At 35.3% G+C, this 12,436-nt stretch overlaps 2 protein-coding genes and 1 non-coding gene across 4 annotated transcripts; all 3 read left to right on the top strand.

Moving 5' to 3' along the window:
- The first annotated feature begins 2,419 nt into the window (after positions 1 to 2,419).
- On the top strand, positions 2,420 to 4,584 carry LOC121793768 (1,4-dihydroxy-2-naphthoyl-CoA synthase, peroxisomal-like). Its single transcript, XM_042191803.1, has 9 exons — positions 2,420 to 2,707; positions 2,809 to 2,931; positions 3,154 to 3,255; positions 3,354 to 3,392; positions 3,488 to 3,586; positions 3,674 to 3,721; positions 3,802 to 3,897; positions 3,964 to 4,086; positions 4,175 to 4,584. Exons 1-9 carry the CDS (start codon positions 2,459 to 2,461, stop codon positions 4,289 to 4,291), a joined length of 996 nt encoding a protein of 331 aa, XP_042047737.1. The 5' UTR covers positions 2,420 to 2,458; the 3' UTR covers positions 4,292 to 4,584.
- A 4,290-nt stretch (positions 4,585 to 8,874) lies between these two features.
- LOC121794726 (ADP-ribosylation factor 2) lies at positions 8,875 to 11,929 on the top strand. Of its 2 annotated transcripts, XM_042193029.1 has the most exons (7): positions 8,875 to 8,994; positions 10,041 to 10,209; positions 10,383 to 10,453; positions 10,621 to 10,740; positions 11,323 to 11,441; positions 11,536 to 11,617; positions 11,707 to 11,929. In XM_042193029.1, the coding sequence occupies exons 2-7, from the start codon at positions 10,062 to 10,064 to the stop codon at positions 11,710 to 11,712; spliced, it is 546 nt and encodes a 181-aa protein (XP_042048963.1). In that variant the 5' UTR covers positions 8,875 to 8,994; positions 10,041 to 10,061; the 3' UTR covers positions 11,713 to 11,929. The 2 variants fall into 2 exon arrangements, with proteins under 2 accessions (XP_042048963.1, XP_042048961.1); XM_042193027.1 differs by lacking the exon at positions 11,707 to 11,929 and having other exon boundaries at positions 11,536 to 11,629.
- On the top strand, positions 11,140 to 11,231 carry LOC121797510. Its single transcript, XR_006049876.1, has one exon. It is a non-coding gene; the product is annotated as a small nucleolar RNA U19 (small nucleolar RNA).
- Positions 11,930 to 12,436: the final 507 nt, after the last annotated feature.

Raw genomic sequence — 12,436 nt, 5'->3', positions numbered from 1 at the left:
TGAATCGATCGAGCACCTTTTCTTCAGCTGCAAAGTTTCATCAAAACTGTGGTATTTTTCTTGTGACTGCTGGAGTATGTCGATTTTCTTGCCAAAGGGACCAGAAGCATGCTTTCTCTCATGGTTTGGTGCCCCCTTCAAGAGGTTTGACAAGAAGATATGGATCTCCATGTTCTATGTTGTCTCGTGGACGATTTGGGACATCCGCAATAAAATAATTATCCAAGACTTCACACCAAACTGGGAGTTTGAAAAGAGAAGACTCCTGTGGCGACTTGGGACATGAGTGAGGGGTTGGTGCTCAGGATTCCCTTTTTCCCCTACACAAATGGCAGAAAACTTGAACGATGTTAGAGGCTGGCGAGGCTTTGAAAGGAAAAGGAACTAGATGGAAGAAGGCATTTGAGGTGTGCTCTTTTGTGGTTTTGTTGTTTTTTCTTTCTTTCTTTTACTCCGATGTCTGCTTTTCTGTTGTTGGTGTCTTGTTCTTGGTTGAGTTGGTGGTGTGGCTTTTTGTTGAGAGATGGCTCGTGGTCGGGTTGCTGCTGACTTGTAGTGTTTCTTTGCTTAGCTTATTGGTTTTTGTTTCAGTGGCAGGTTAGTGGGGGGTCTCTGCATTGTTTTTGGTTGTCTTTTTTGCTTTGTTCGTTTGTTTGTTATCGACTGTTTTGCTCGCTGCGCCCTCAGCTTGAGTTTTTCTCCTGTATAAAATAAACAACTAAATTCATGGGGGGACCATGGGCCACCTGCCCCTCATGTGGCTTCGCCATTGGTCGTCCATAACTATATTTTGTGGAAGGAATTAGTATTTTGATCATTGTAAGATAATAGAGAAAAAAAATGTTATATTCTTGTTTCGAAAGTTATAAATTAAATTGATCAGAATTCAATGGAAAAATATAATCTAAATAGCAATAATACCAACAATAATAAATGTGACCCCCTAAACTTTTGATATGAGATTTGAACTCATCAACTTAAAATGACAAACAAGTTTGTCTCCTCAACTTGGCTAGGTTTAAGTGATCGGTAGAAGCTCATTATGGATAAATGTACGTATGACTTTATGAGCCATATATGTATTTAAACAACTTACAACCTCCTATTAGCCTCTTACAGTATATTCACAATAGTTGAGCATTTATTACTCATATAATACCCCTATAGTTGAAGGCTTGAAGTATTTTTTTTTATAATAAATTATTATTGTTTAGGCTTTCTAATCAAGTCTACATGTTAATTTCCTAGTTTGAGCCAAAAACTCATGAGGGAGATGAATTTTGAACTTTATAGTACTACTACCATTTCATACTCGATCTGGTATGCCAGTTTTAGAGTGAAGAAATCCTAAAAATATAAGAAGATGAGGAGGAAAAAAAGGACTTCACAGATGTATGGAATATTTATATTTCCTCTTAATATTACCAAACACAATAAAAATAAGAATCGATTCAATCATTTAAATACAGATCTAAACTCAAGCAATTGAAGCATGAATCAAGACATTAACAGCTACTCTCTACCAAGAGCATGCTGCCTAATATTTGACTAGAGTTATAAAAAAATTAAAAGATACTCCTATAAAATGCCACATTTCTTAAATAGCCCGACTCCTATCATGCTTATGATTCAGTGTAGGATCAATAAAAAAACATGGAATAGAAAATAAATCATGATTTATCCAAGAAGAGAAAAAATTGCTACCAAACCGTGAGAAGATAGGACTAACTGCATTTGGAAAAAAGTAAACAATTTCTTGATAGATTGAGCAATTTCATTGCTAATGTGTGGAATTGCGTAGACCACATATAAAAACACATTCATGCACAATCTGATTTGGAAAATTACCCTATAAAGTAACACATAACTAATGTTTTCACAATCTGAATATCTCCAAAAGGATCATTTATGATATTATATATCTGCAGTCAATCATGAGATTTAGGAAGGTTTTATTGGTTTTCTTAACTAGAAATTCTTTATACAGAAATCAGAATATCAGATTAGCCTGTTTGTTGCCCAAATACGTAGCTCTGTCAATTTTTGACCCGACACGATAATTCGACACGAAAATAATGAGTTTGGGTTAAGCTTATTTGGGTTCGTGTCCTTATTAGGTTGACCCGTTAAGAACCCGATAATTTTAGGTCGAGTTCAAGTTAGACCTTATTGAGTTGAATGGTTATCACGCTGACCCAATAATAATTCAATCGAGACTATTTGTCACCCCTACAAATACGTCATGAATTTAAAAAGACAGCCCATAGATAATTAGGCATAAATATATAGTAGTAAACGGATAGGGGCAGTATAGGGATTTGATGTTCAACTTTGTATTTATCAATCTCATCTCATTCAACTTATAGTAGTAGTATATAAATGTGCACTAGCTAGGCCAAGCAAGTGTGCATATCTCAAACTTGACCACTAACTAATCCAATTCAATTCCTCCTCTCCAATGGCAGTTGGAATGACCGATAAAGATATTGAGACCATCAAGAGGCGGATGGGCTCTGTTTCGGGGCATCTCATTCCGGCCGAACATGCCAACATCGCCTTGTCAAACTGCAGCTCCAGAATGGACGATACCTACCACCGCGTGCACGGTGAGGTTCCGACTTACATTCCTGACTGGAAAATGGTGTTTGATGATCCCGCCAACCCCTTCACCGATATCATCTATGAAAAGGCTGAAGGGATTGCTAAGGTAATGTTAGATGTAGTAACTTTTTCCCTATCCCATGCAACTTTTTTATTAAACTTTATCCTTGAATAAATGGATATGTTTTTTTTTGTTATTGCAAAAAGATAACTATAAATAGGCCGGAGAGGAGAAATGCATTCCGGCCTCAAACGGTGAAGGAGCTTATGCGTGCGTTCAATGATGCTAGAGATGATAACTCTATCGGAGTTATTATTTTCACAGGAAAGGTAAAATTATAGTACTCCATATATTAAGCATGTACTAACTTGTATAGTTGTACTATATCTCTACATTTTTTATTTTTGCCATTTATTTCATGGTTATTTTAGTTGGTTGGAGCATCTACAATCAATGCCTTCCCAACCTTCTCTCCACCCCTATGTTATCAAAACCACAACTCTGTTATTTCTCTAGGCATACCTTTCCAATTAATTTGCACGCTGTTGCAGGGAACGAAGGCATTTTGCAGTGGCGGTGACCAATCATTCAGGGGAAAGGAAGGCTACGCTGATTATGATAGTTTCGGACGACTAAATGTTCTTGATTTGCAGGTAAAATTTATTCTCCAAAAAAAATAAATAATCCTCAAAGTTGTAATTTTGTTTCAACTAAAATATATTCCTTCAACTAATTTAATCAACCGATGCAGGTCCAAATCCGTCGTCTCCCAAAACCAGTGATAGCTATGGTAACCTTTTTTCTATATTTATTCTTAATTATAGCATTTATTTCCATGTTAATGTTATACTTATATATATTTTCTTCAAATTTATTGAAAAAAAGGTTGCCGGATATGCAGTTGGAGGTGGACATGTACTTCACATGGTCTGTGATCTAACAATTGCAGCAGATAATGCAGTTTTTGGCCAAACAGGGCCCAAGGTCATCTCTCCCTCACACATATTTGATTAATCATGGAACAATTTGATATAATTATGTCTGAGATCAGATGATATTACTCTCTCGCAGGTTGGAAGCGTCGACGCTGGTTATGGAGCTTCTGTAATGGATCGTTTGGTGATTTCAGAATCTTCAACTCACATTTTGTTTGAGCCATTTTTCTGTATAGGGAGTGACTAATGGTGCTTATTGAACAGGTTGGTCCGAAACGAGCTCGCGAGATGTGGTTTATGGCAAAGTTTTATAATGCTGTTGAAGCAGATAAAATGGGGCTAGTCAACACCGTTGTCCCTGTAAGTGAGTTTTATTCCCCAAACAGTAGTAAGTTCATCTGTGAATTTGTTCATGTATTTTTGCAGCTGGAGAAGTTGGAGGAGGAGACGATTAAATGGTGTCGTGAGATCCTAAGGAACAGTCCTATGGCGATCCGTGTTGCCAAATCTGCCCTCAATGCCGTTGATGATGGCCATTCTGGACTTCAGGTCGGTCTCGTGTTATAGTAGGTAGTACGTACGACTTACGAGTTAGGCAATGCATAGTGATTTTTTTTGTGATGTTTTTCGCTTTCAGCAAATGGGAGGAGATGCGACCCTTCTGTTCTATGGAACGGAGGAAGGCACGGAGGGGAAGAACGCCTACTTGCAGCGCAGGAAACCTGATTTCTCGAGATTTCCCCGTCTGCCTTGAGTTTGCTTGCCGCCTCTTGAGCGTATTATGTTGATCAATGATCACTATGAACTAAATAATGTGTGTTTCGAATAATAATTTTGCAAGTGTGAGGGGCAAATATGTGTTTGTTTTGGTGTTTGGATTAGTGGAATAAGTAGTTTCTCCCTTCTTATTTTCTCTCTAGGGGAGAGACGTTGTATCTGCTTGTCCTCATGTTACATGGATTTCAAAGAAATTTTTCAGTTGAAAAATTATGTACTAGTTCAATATTTATGAGAATCTTAAATATAATTTTGTCTTATTATGTGATATATCACGTTGAATTAGATATAAGTGAATTTTATGAACATCGTTCAATTGAAGGTATGATTATGTACTTAATCTCGAGATAACGACATATGATTAATCTTGATTTATAAGTCTTGACCTTTGCATCATGATAAAGTTAATTTAGGGTAATCTCGGATCAATCAATCTAGAAATAAGTTAATCTAAGCATTTGAATAACCCCATGAATCCTATACCATTCACGTGCTTTTGCAACCATAATCCGAGATCAGACGTGGTTTTGGGCAGCACAGCGACGTGCTTAGCGGTTGAGCATGTGGTGGTATGCTCGGGCAACCGCTAAGCACACCGTTGTGCATGCTCTTAGCGGGGATGTAGACATTGACAGAGGAAAATGAGACATTTCCATTTTATGTGTGTTTTTTTGCAGTCTTAATTTTATGTCAGATTAAAATTAAAATCATGTGCACATGGGCACATAATATTACCACAGTGTATGTGGTTGTTTCTTAAGACATCCATAATAAGGTGTGAAAAATTAGTCTTGTTTTTAGGGTTGAGCAAAATATTCGAAATCTGAAAATTTAATCTAAACCAAATTGAAATTTAAAATTTGATTCCAATTTTTTGAATTTTCGGTTCAATTCGGATCAATTTTTTTAAAAAAATATCCGAGGTTCGGATTGGATATTTTAAAGTACTATGTATTCCAAAATACTTATAATTTTGTACAAACGTGATCTGAAAAAGTCAAAAATATTAGTATAGCATTAAGCTCATTAAAATTCATTAATAAGAAGAATGCTAGTAAAAGGCTAATATTTGTATTACATTAGGTTCATTAGAGATTGATCAATTGCTAACTAATCATTTAATTGCTAACTACAACTAATTTAAGATTATAGGATTTTAAAAATCTAGTAGTCTAAAATTTGCCACATGTAGTTTTCATTTTTATTAATTAAATCGAAAAAGATAAAAAAAACTACCAAATTAGGGTTTTGGATGAAAATGTCAATATAATGTTTTGAAAATATCAACACAATGCTTTGAGAATGTCAACACATTGCTTTAAGAATGACATTCTACATGTATTATATTGACATATTTTATATACTATGTTGACATTTGTTGCTGGACGAAAAAATTGAAGATTTGCGAAATTTTTTTTCAGATTTTGACATCGGAACATATGTAAGTGAAATCTCGTTAGAATCCTTATGAGATTATCTTCAATTTGATATATGTTGTGCGAAAAAATAATTTAAATCGAGAAAGTTATATGGGTTTTAAAATTATGAGATATTTTTCAAAAGTTAGTTACAACTAATTTGTTCTAAATCGACCTTAATACCGTTATTGACATTTTTTTTATCATATTGACATTCCGGGACTGATGATCTAGACCATTGATTTGAATATCTAATGACTATTATTTAATTGTAGTTAGCAATTAAGTATTAAGTTAGCAATATAACACTTCTCAGTTTCATTAAAAGTCATGAAAAGAATGCTAAAAGTCTTTCAAATTGAAAAGAATGCAAAACGCTGTCTGCCCTTATATTGTAATATTAGCTTAAAAAGAAGTTTTGAGGTTCTATAAATGCAGTACCAATTTCATTAAGAAAAAAAATAGTGAGAATCATTTTTGGGAAGTATATAAGGTGTGTATTGTATTCTCTCTCGACTTTTTAGGATCTTATTTACGGTCTTAGTTATTTTATTTAGGCATGTCAAAATGGATATCGGGTATTGGATACCCAATACCCAAACCCGAAAAAATCAGGTAATTGGATACCCGATACCCGAAAAATCAGGTTTCAGATCGGGATCGGGTATTGGGTTATTGGAATTTTCGGGTATCGGGTTACCCGATACCCGATCGGGTAATACCCGAAAATCTGAAAAAATATATAAATTTAATGATGATTTATTTAATTTGTCAATTTATTATTTACTTATTGACTTTGACTCAATTAATCAATTTGAATTTAGGGAATTAGGGATCAACACATTACACATTTTACACTCCCTCCCGCTCCCAGCTCTCAGCTCTCTGTCTGACTCTCACTCTGTCTCCCTCTCGGCTGCGGGCTGCCTCTCACCCACGACCCACTGACGAGCACCACCGCCTGCACCGACGAGCTTGTCGTCTTCTCCTCTGCTCCTCCCTCTCCCTCACGCAGACGCAGACCGCCAAGCCCTCTCCTGCTCTCCCTCTCGGCCCGCGCCGCCCAAGCAGTGGCCGCCCCGCCACCGCCGCCTCTGCCGCCGCCGCCATCTAAAGATTGAAGAAGGTATACATACATTATCCAAACATATCTCCATCACCTTTTAACAGGTTGGAACTTGGGAAAAATATGAAAAAAAAAATAAAGAATTTTTTTAAAAATCGGGATCGGGTACCCGATTTTTCGGGAGTGGATACCAGAATCGGGTATCCGGAATCATTTTCGGATTGGGTATCAGGTAGCAAATTTTGGGTTTTTCGGGTTGGGTACTCGATTTGATAGCCCTAATTTTATTTTATAGTATGTTTGTTTCAAATTTGAGTTGGGGCGGATCTCCTACTCCAGCATTCCTACACCATTCCTACTCCACATTCATAACAAAATAAAATAATTTCACCATCACTTACATGTTTATAAGATTATTTTATTTTGTTGTGAGTGTTGGAGTAAGAATGGTGTAAGAATATTGGAGTAGGAGATCCGCTCCGCTAAATGAATATGTATTTTTTCAATAACTGTTAAAATTTAAATAAATATAAAAATAAATTAAAAATCCGTGTGCTATGAGTATTTTATTTTTGTTACCATTAATATACTTTATTGTGTTTTTTAATAACTATACGCAATAACAAAGATGAAAGTACTTTTTAATAAATATACACAATAACAAAGATAAAAATATAAGTTATGGGGTGCACTAGTGTTCGTTCACTCTTAGAATCACAACATCCTTCCAACCATATGCTGCCACGTGACACTTATAAGCAACAAAACAACGTTATTAAGCAACAAAATTAGTGAATGACATTGATGGATTTTCGTGGATTGCATAAAAGACTATTTATGTTGCATTAAATGTAGTTTATTTTGCACTGTACTACAGTGCTACAGTGCAAAATAAACTACATTTAATGCAACATAAATAGTCTTTTATGCAATCCACGAAAATCCATCAATGTCATTCACTAATTTTGTTGCTTAATAACGTTGTTTTGTTGCTTATAAGTGCCACCTGTTAGCATATGGTTGAAATGATATTGTAATTCTAATTTGAGTTATTTATGAAGTAATGAATATGTATTTCTTCGATAACTGTTAAAATTTAAATAAATAAATTAAATTAAATTAAAAGTGTTTATGCACGTGTGTTGCACTTGCACTAGTTATTATAAATCTAAAGAATACAAAACATTTGTGATTAAAAATTCTATTGTATTAGGTATATTAGATTTTTGAATTTTGGCATTAGATTTTCTAATTTTCAGATTTTTGGTATTGAATTTTTTGTTTTTTATATATTTCTATGAAATATTGGATTATTTGGATCGGATCGAATTTGAATTTTCAGAAAATTCAAATCGGATTCATTATCATAAAATTTTAAATTTTCAGATCGAATCCAATTGGGGAAAAAATCTGATTTGTAATGTGAGAATATCAATAATTTGATTTATTTATTGAAGGGGAATAATTTTCTTTATTCATTTTCAAAACGCCTCGTCAGAAATATGCGACTCTGCAATTACAAAACAAGGAATTGGATCCCCTGCTGTGGCTCCAAGCACAGCAGGGGCTGCTGTTTCACACAGCAATTTTTTTAAAATAAAAAAAAATTAATATTTTATATATTATTTTAATATTATAATTTGTTATTAAAAAATGGGCGGTATGTAACAGCAGCCCCTGCTGTGCTTAGAGCCACAGCAGGGGATCCAATTCCACAAAACAATGAGAGAAAAAGGAGACTTTGTCATGTTAAGTTAATTACATTTACAAATTTGATTAAGCAACAATATTCCATCGACAATCTAGAAAGCAGATATCGTAATCCAGCCAATGATGCTCGTTTTGTCTGTGAATTATATACACGAAAATATAACATATAGGAGTAATAAAAAATGACGTGGCAAGATCCTGTTTACTTGGCCAGCTCAACCCAGTGGAATCGACGGCGAATAATTTAAGAAACAGTGTCATTCTTGAAAGGGCAACGCTGTTATTTTAGACAAATTCTGGTGGCAGTATAGTCATTTAAGTGGAACATCCGAGGGGGGCATTCTATTATAAATATCTGCAGGTTGAGTTTTCTCATTACTACTTCTCTGAAAAGGAAAATAGGAAGTTTAACAATTTGTTCTGAAGCAGCTGTGCCTGTTTCTCTGCCTACACTCTCTACCACCTCCCCAGATCTATCGTTTTCTGGTACGTAAATTTTTGAGATCGGATGCCAATTTTTAGATCTGATATAGCTCGAATTTCTTATGCTTGCGATCGTGTTTTTCCGCTTCAAAATCTTCTGTGTGGGGAGAAATATCGGAATTTGGGGTTTCTCTGATTTGTTTTGGTATATATGAGTTTTCCAATAAGTCGGTTTATATTACTTCGTGTTTTCTATGCAATTGCAATTTATGTTAAGGTTTTATTCAAATATGCGTTTGATTTCGATTCAGCTAATTTTTGGCGGAGTTGATAATTTCTGCTTTCGTATCTCTCGTGATCTCTGATCTGAAAGCTTTTTTAACCTAATGATCTCGATCTGAAACTTTTTTTGTAGTTTGAGAATTTTGGAAAATATTTGGAATCGGTTTATGGTTCAGTTATTGGGGGGATGCGTTGCATATGGCTCTATATTTCATAAAGATTGTGACATCAGAAATTCTCGAAGCGGTTGCATGCCGATAATTTTTGGATCAGAAATAAATTTTACAACTGCGTTTGGTTGATTTAGAACTTAAAAGATGCAGATCATATTGCTGCATGTTAGGTGCTCATTTGATGGGTACATTTAAAAATGAATTGCCATTAGTGAATTGTTCCATACATCTTCAGAAGTCTAGAATGCCATTCGCTTGAGAATCTGCATCTTAGAATGACATATTCTATAGATTTATATACTTAGAATGATGCAGTATTAGGAAAATTATTTATACTTATGCAATTGTAAAAATTTTAGCCTGTTCTCAACATTGATTGTGGTTTACATGCACAGTCTTGTTATTCGTTAATTCATTCTTTGCAGTATTCGTTATAGTTTAGGTGGCTTAGAATTAGCCATAATATCAGATATTTACTGTTTCAGAATTCGTTCTATACATATTTACGTATGGTTAATGCACCTATTCAAGTTCCATATTTGTGTGACTTGTTAGCTTAAACTTGTATGCACATATAAATGTGAATGTTAAAACTGGCGGGAATCTTGTTTCGTACGTATATAAATCACCAACTTCCATCCTTATGATATGCAGGGACCTAAGTAGAAAACAGAAATGGGGCTGACCTTCACAAAGTTGTTTAGCCGGCTTTTCGCTAAGAAGGAGATGCGCATTTTGATGGTTGGTCTTGATGCTGCTGGTAAGACCACCATCCTGTACAAGCTCAAGCTCGGAGAGATTGTCACCACCATCCCAACCATTGGTATGCTTTATCCTTTGTGGTGCTCTACTGGAACTACATTAACTTCTTTTTGTCTTGTTTATACAACTTTTTCATTAGGACATAGTAGAAGCCTACCTAATTTGTGGAATTCGCATTTTTGCATCGAACAATTTTCTGGTATCAATTTCTCTAGGCTAACCATTTATGTGCAGGTTTCAATGTGGAAACTGTTGAGTACAAGAACATCAGCTTCACTGTGTGGGATGTTGGGGGTCAGGACAAGGTGGGACTGATGCTTTTTAACGTTTCATTTGTTTTTCTCGTTTATTTGTTGAAGTAAACAGATACCAACATCCCTATTGCGTATATCTGTAATCTGTATCAGCAAGATTATAGAATTTTCATTTAAGCTGTCATGCTCGTAGTGACATGTTATCTACTTTTATTCAGATCCGCCCATTGTGGAGGCATTACTTCCAAAACACACAGGGTCTCATTTTCGTGGTTGACAGCAATGACAGGGACCGTGTTGTGGAGGCTAGGGATGAATTGCATAGGATGCTAAATGAGGTAATAATCCTTTCTATACTATGTCCATGTTACCTAGACAACATAGCGTCATAAGATTAGTTATCATTCAGGAGAAGTCATGCAAAGATCGATGTTTGATGGGAAATTGCCCTCAGATATTTACTTGTTATTTTTGTTGGGGATTTTTTCTAATCAGGGGAAATAACTTTTTAAAGAAAATCCTTATAATCCAGTTAAATAACTTGTTAAAATCTCACAGTTTTCTATATTTCATTTGCTTTATCATATATGCAATGTTGGAAAGCACGCAATTGAGTCGAACTTTGTCAAGTTGTATCATGTCTAGTGTCATAGGTGAATCGTAACTTATGGAATGATCTAATTCTATGTGCCTCTTTGAGTAGCCTGGTGAATAGCTGCTTAAGCTAATTTGTCATCATTGGCTTAGTTAGGAGGCCAATAATAAATTAAAGCATTTTGAGTGGATTGTTGCATTCTATCAACTGTCCTCCAAGCAGCTTTGAACATTTCCATTCAAGTGATCACGTTGCTTTTTCTGCAAACTGGTTAATTATTTGGATTAACACTGAAAATATTCTGATTTTGTTTTTTCCTTTTCAGGATGAGCTGAGAGATGCTGTATTACTTGTATTTGCAAACAAGCAAGATCTTCCCAATGCAATGAATGCTGCTGAAATCACCGACAAGCTTGGCCTGCACTCACTGAGGCAGCGTCACTGGTATGCATTTTCACCCTATTTTGGTTGGTTTGTAGTAAACCCGAATGCTTTTGAATTTGCAATTCCAAATGTTACCCCAATGTGTTGCCTCCAGGTACATCCAGAGCACATGTGCCACCTCTGGGGAGGGGCTATACGAGGGGCTGGATTGGCTCTCAAACAATATTGCTAACAAGGCAAGTTCTTGAGATAGTATTATGTTCAGAAGTATTTTGTGCAGACTTTGATGACCTTATTTGATCAATCTGCGACTCGTTTGTTACAGGCTTAAGTGTTCTTGGGAGTTGCTTGGATAATGCGTGCAGCTGTGTTTTTCATACTAGCCTGTGTGGGATGTTTTGGTTTCAAAATTTTTGGAAGTGCTTTAGTACCCTGTGAAATGGCTGTGTAAAAACTAAATGAAACTGTTTCATATGTTTGCGGTACACTAGTTCTAAATGTATTGCTACATTCATTCATAAAAACTGTTTTTAATATTGTCTGCTTCACTGCCCCGACAACTTGGTAGTCATATTGTGGTAGGTGTGTCATGTCCCAGTTTTTCGTTTAGTTGTGGCATCTTTGCTCGAAATATCGACTAGAATGAACTTTACCTTATTTCTTAGGTGACTTCCGTTTGTTTGAATACCACCGTATAGATAGATGATCTCTGTTTTCTAGTAGTATTACTTTTTATTTGGCTTAAATTTTAATCTTCGAGTCTTAGTACTTCCCTCCATCTATGAAATGTTGTCCAGTTTTGTCATTTCGGTTTGTCCGTGAAATGTTGTTCACTTTGTTTTTTTTTCTTTTTCATTTTTAATAAATGGAATCTACTTTTCACCAACTCATTACATTTACATTCTATTATAAAACTAATATATAAATGTGGAGCCTACATTACACTAACTTTTTTACTCATTTTCTTCACATTTTTCAAAACCCGCACCGAGTTAAACATGGACAATATTTTGCAGACGGAGGGAGTAATTGACAAAGTAATTATATTTTCATTA

Source organism: Salvia splendens, chromosome 3 (assembly GCF_004379255.2).
Source record: "Salvia splendens isolate huo1 chromosome 3, SspV2, whole genome shotgun sequence".
Classification (NCBI taxonomy): Eukaryota; Viridiplantae; Streptophyta; class Magnoliopsida; order Lamiales; family Lamiaceae; genus Salvia; species Salvia splendens.
This window is presented reverse-complemented; position numbering and strand designations above follow the sequence as displayed.

What these genes read in the sequence shown, in the direction of transcription:
- LOC121793768 (XM_042191803.1), top strand. Translation starts at nt 2,459, where the DNA reads ATGGCAGTTGGAATGACCGATAAAGATATTGAGACCATCAAGAGGCGG. An exon ending in TTATTATTTTCACAGGAAAG is followed by an intron (nt 2,932 to 3,153) that starts GTAAAATTATAG and finishes ACGCTGTTGCAG; the next exon opens with GGAACGAAGGCATTTTGCAG. An exon ending in TAAATGTTCTTGATTTGCAG is followed by an intron (nt 3,256 to 3,353) that starts GTAAAATTTATT and finishes CAACCGATGCAG; the next exon opens with GTCCAAATCCGTCGTCTCCC.
- LOC121794726 (XM_042193027.1), top strand. Translation starts at nt 10,062, where the DNA reads ATGGGGCTGACCTTCACAAAGTTGTTTAGCCGGCTTTTCGCTAAGAAG. An exon ending in CACCACCATCCCAACCATTG is followed by an intron (nt 10,210 to 10,382) that starts GTATGCTTTATC and finishes ATTTATGTGCAG; the next exon opens with GTTTCAATGTGGAAACTGTT. An exon ending in ATGTTGGGGGTCAGGACAAG is followed by an intron (nt 10,454 to 10,620) that starts GTGGGACTGATG and finishes ACTTTTATTCAG; the next exon opens with ATCCGCCCATTGTGGAGGCA.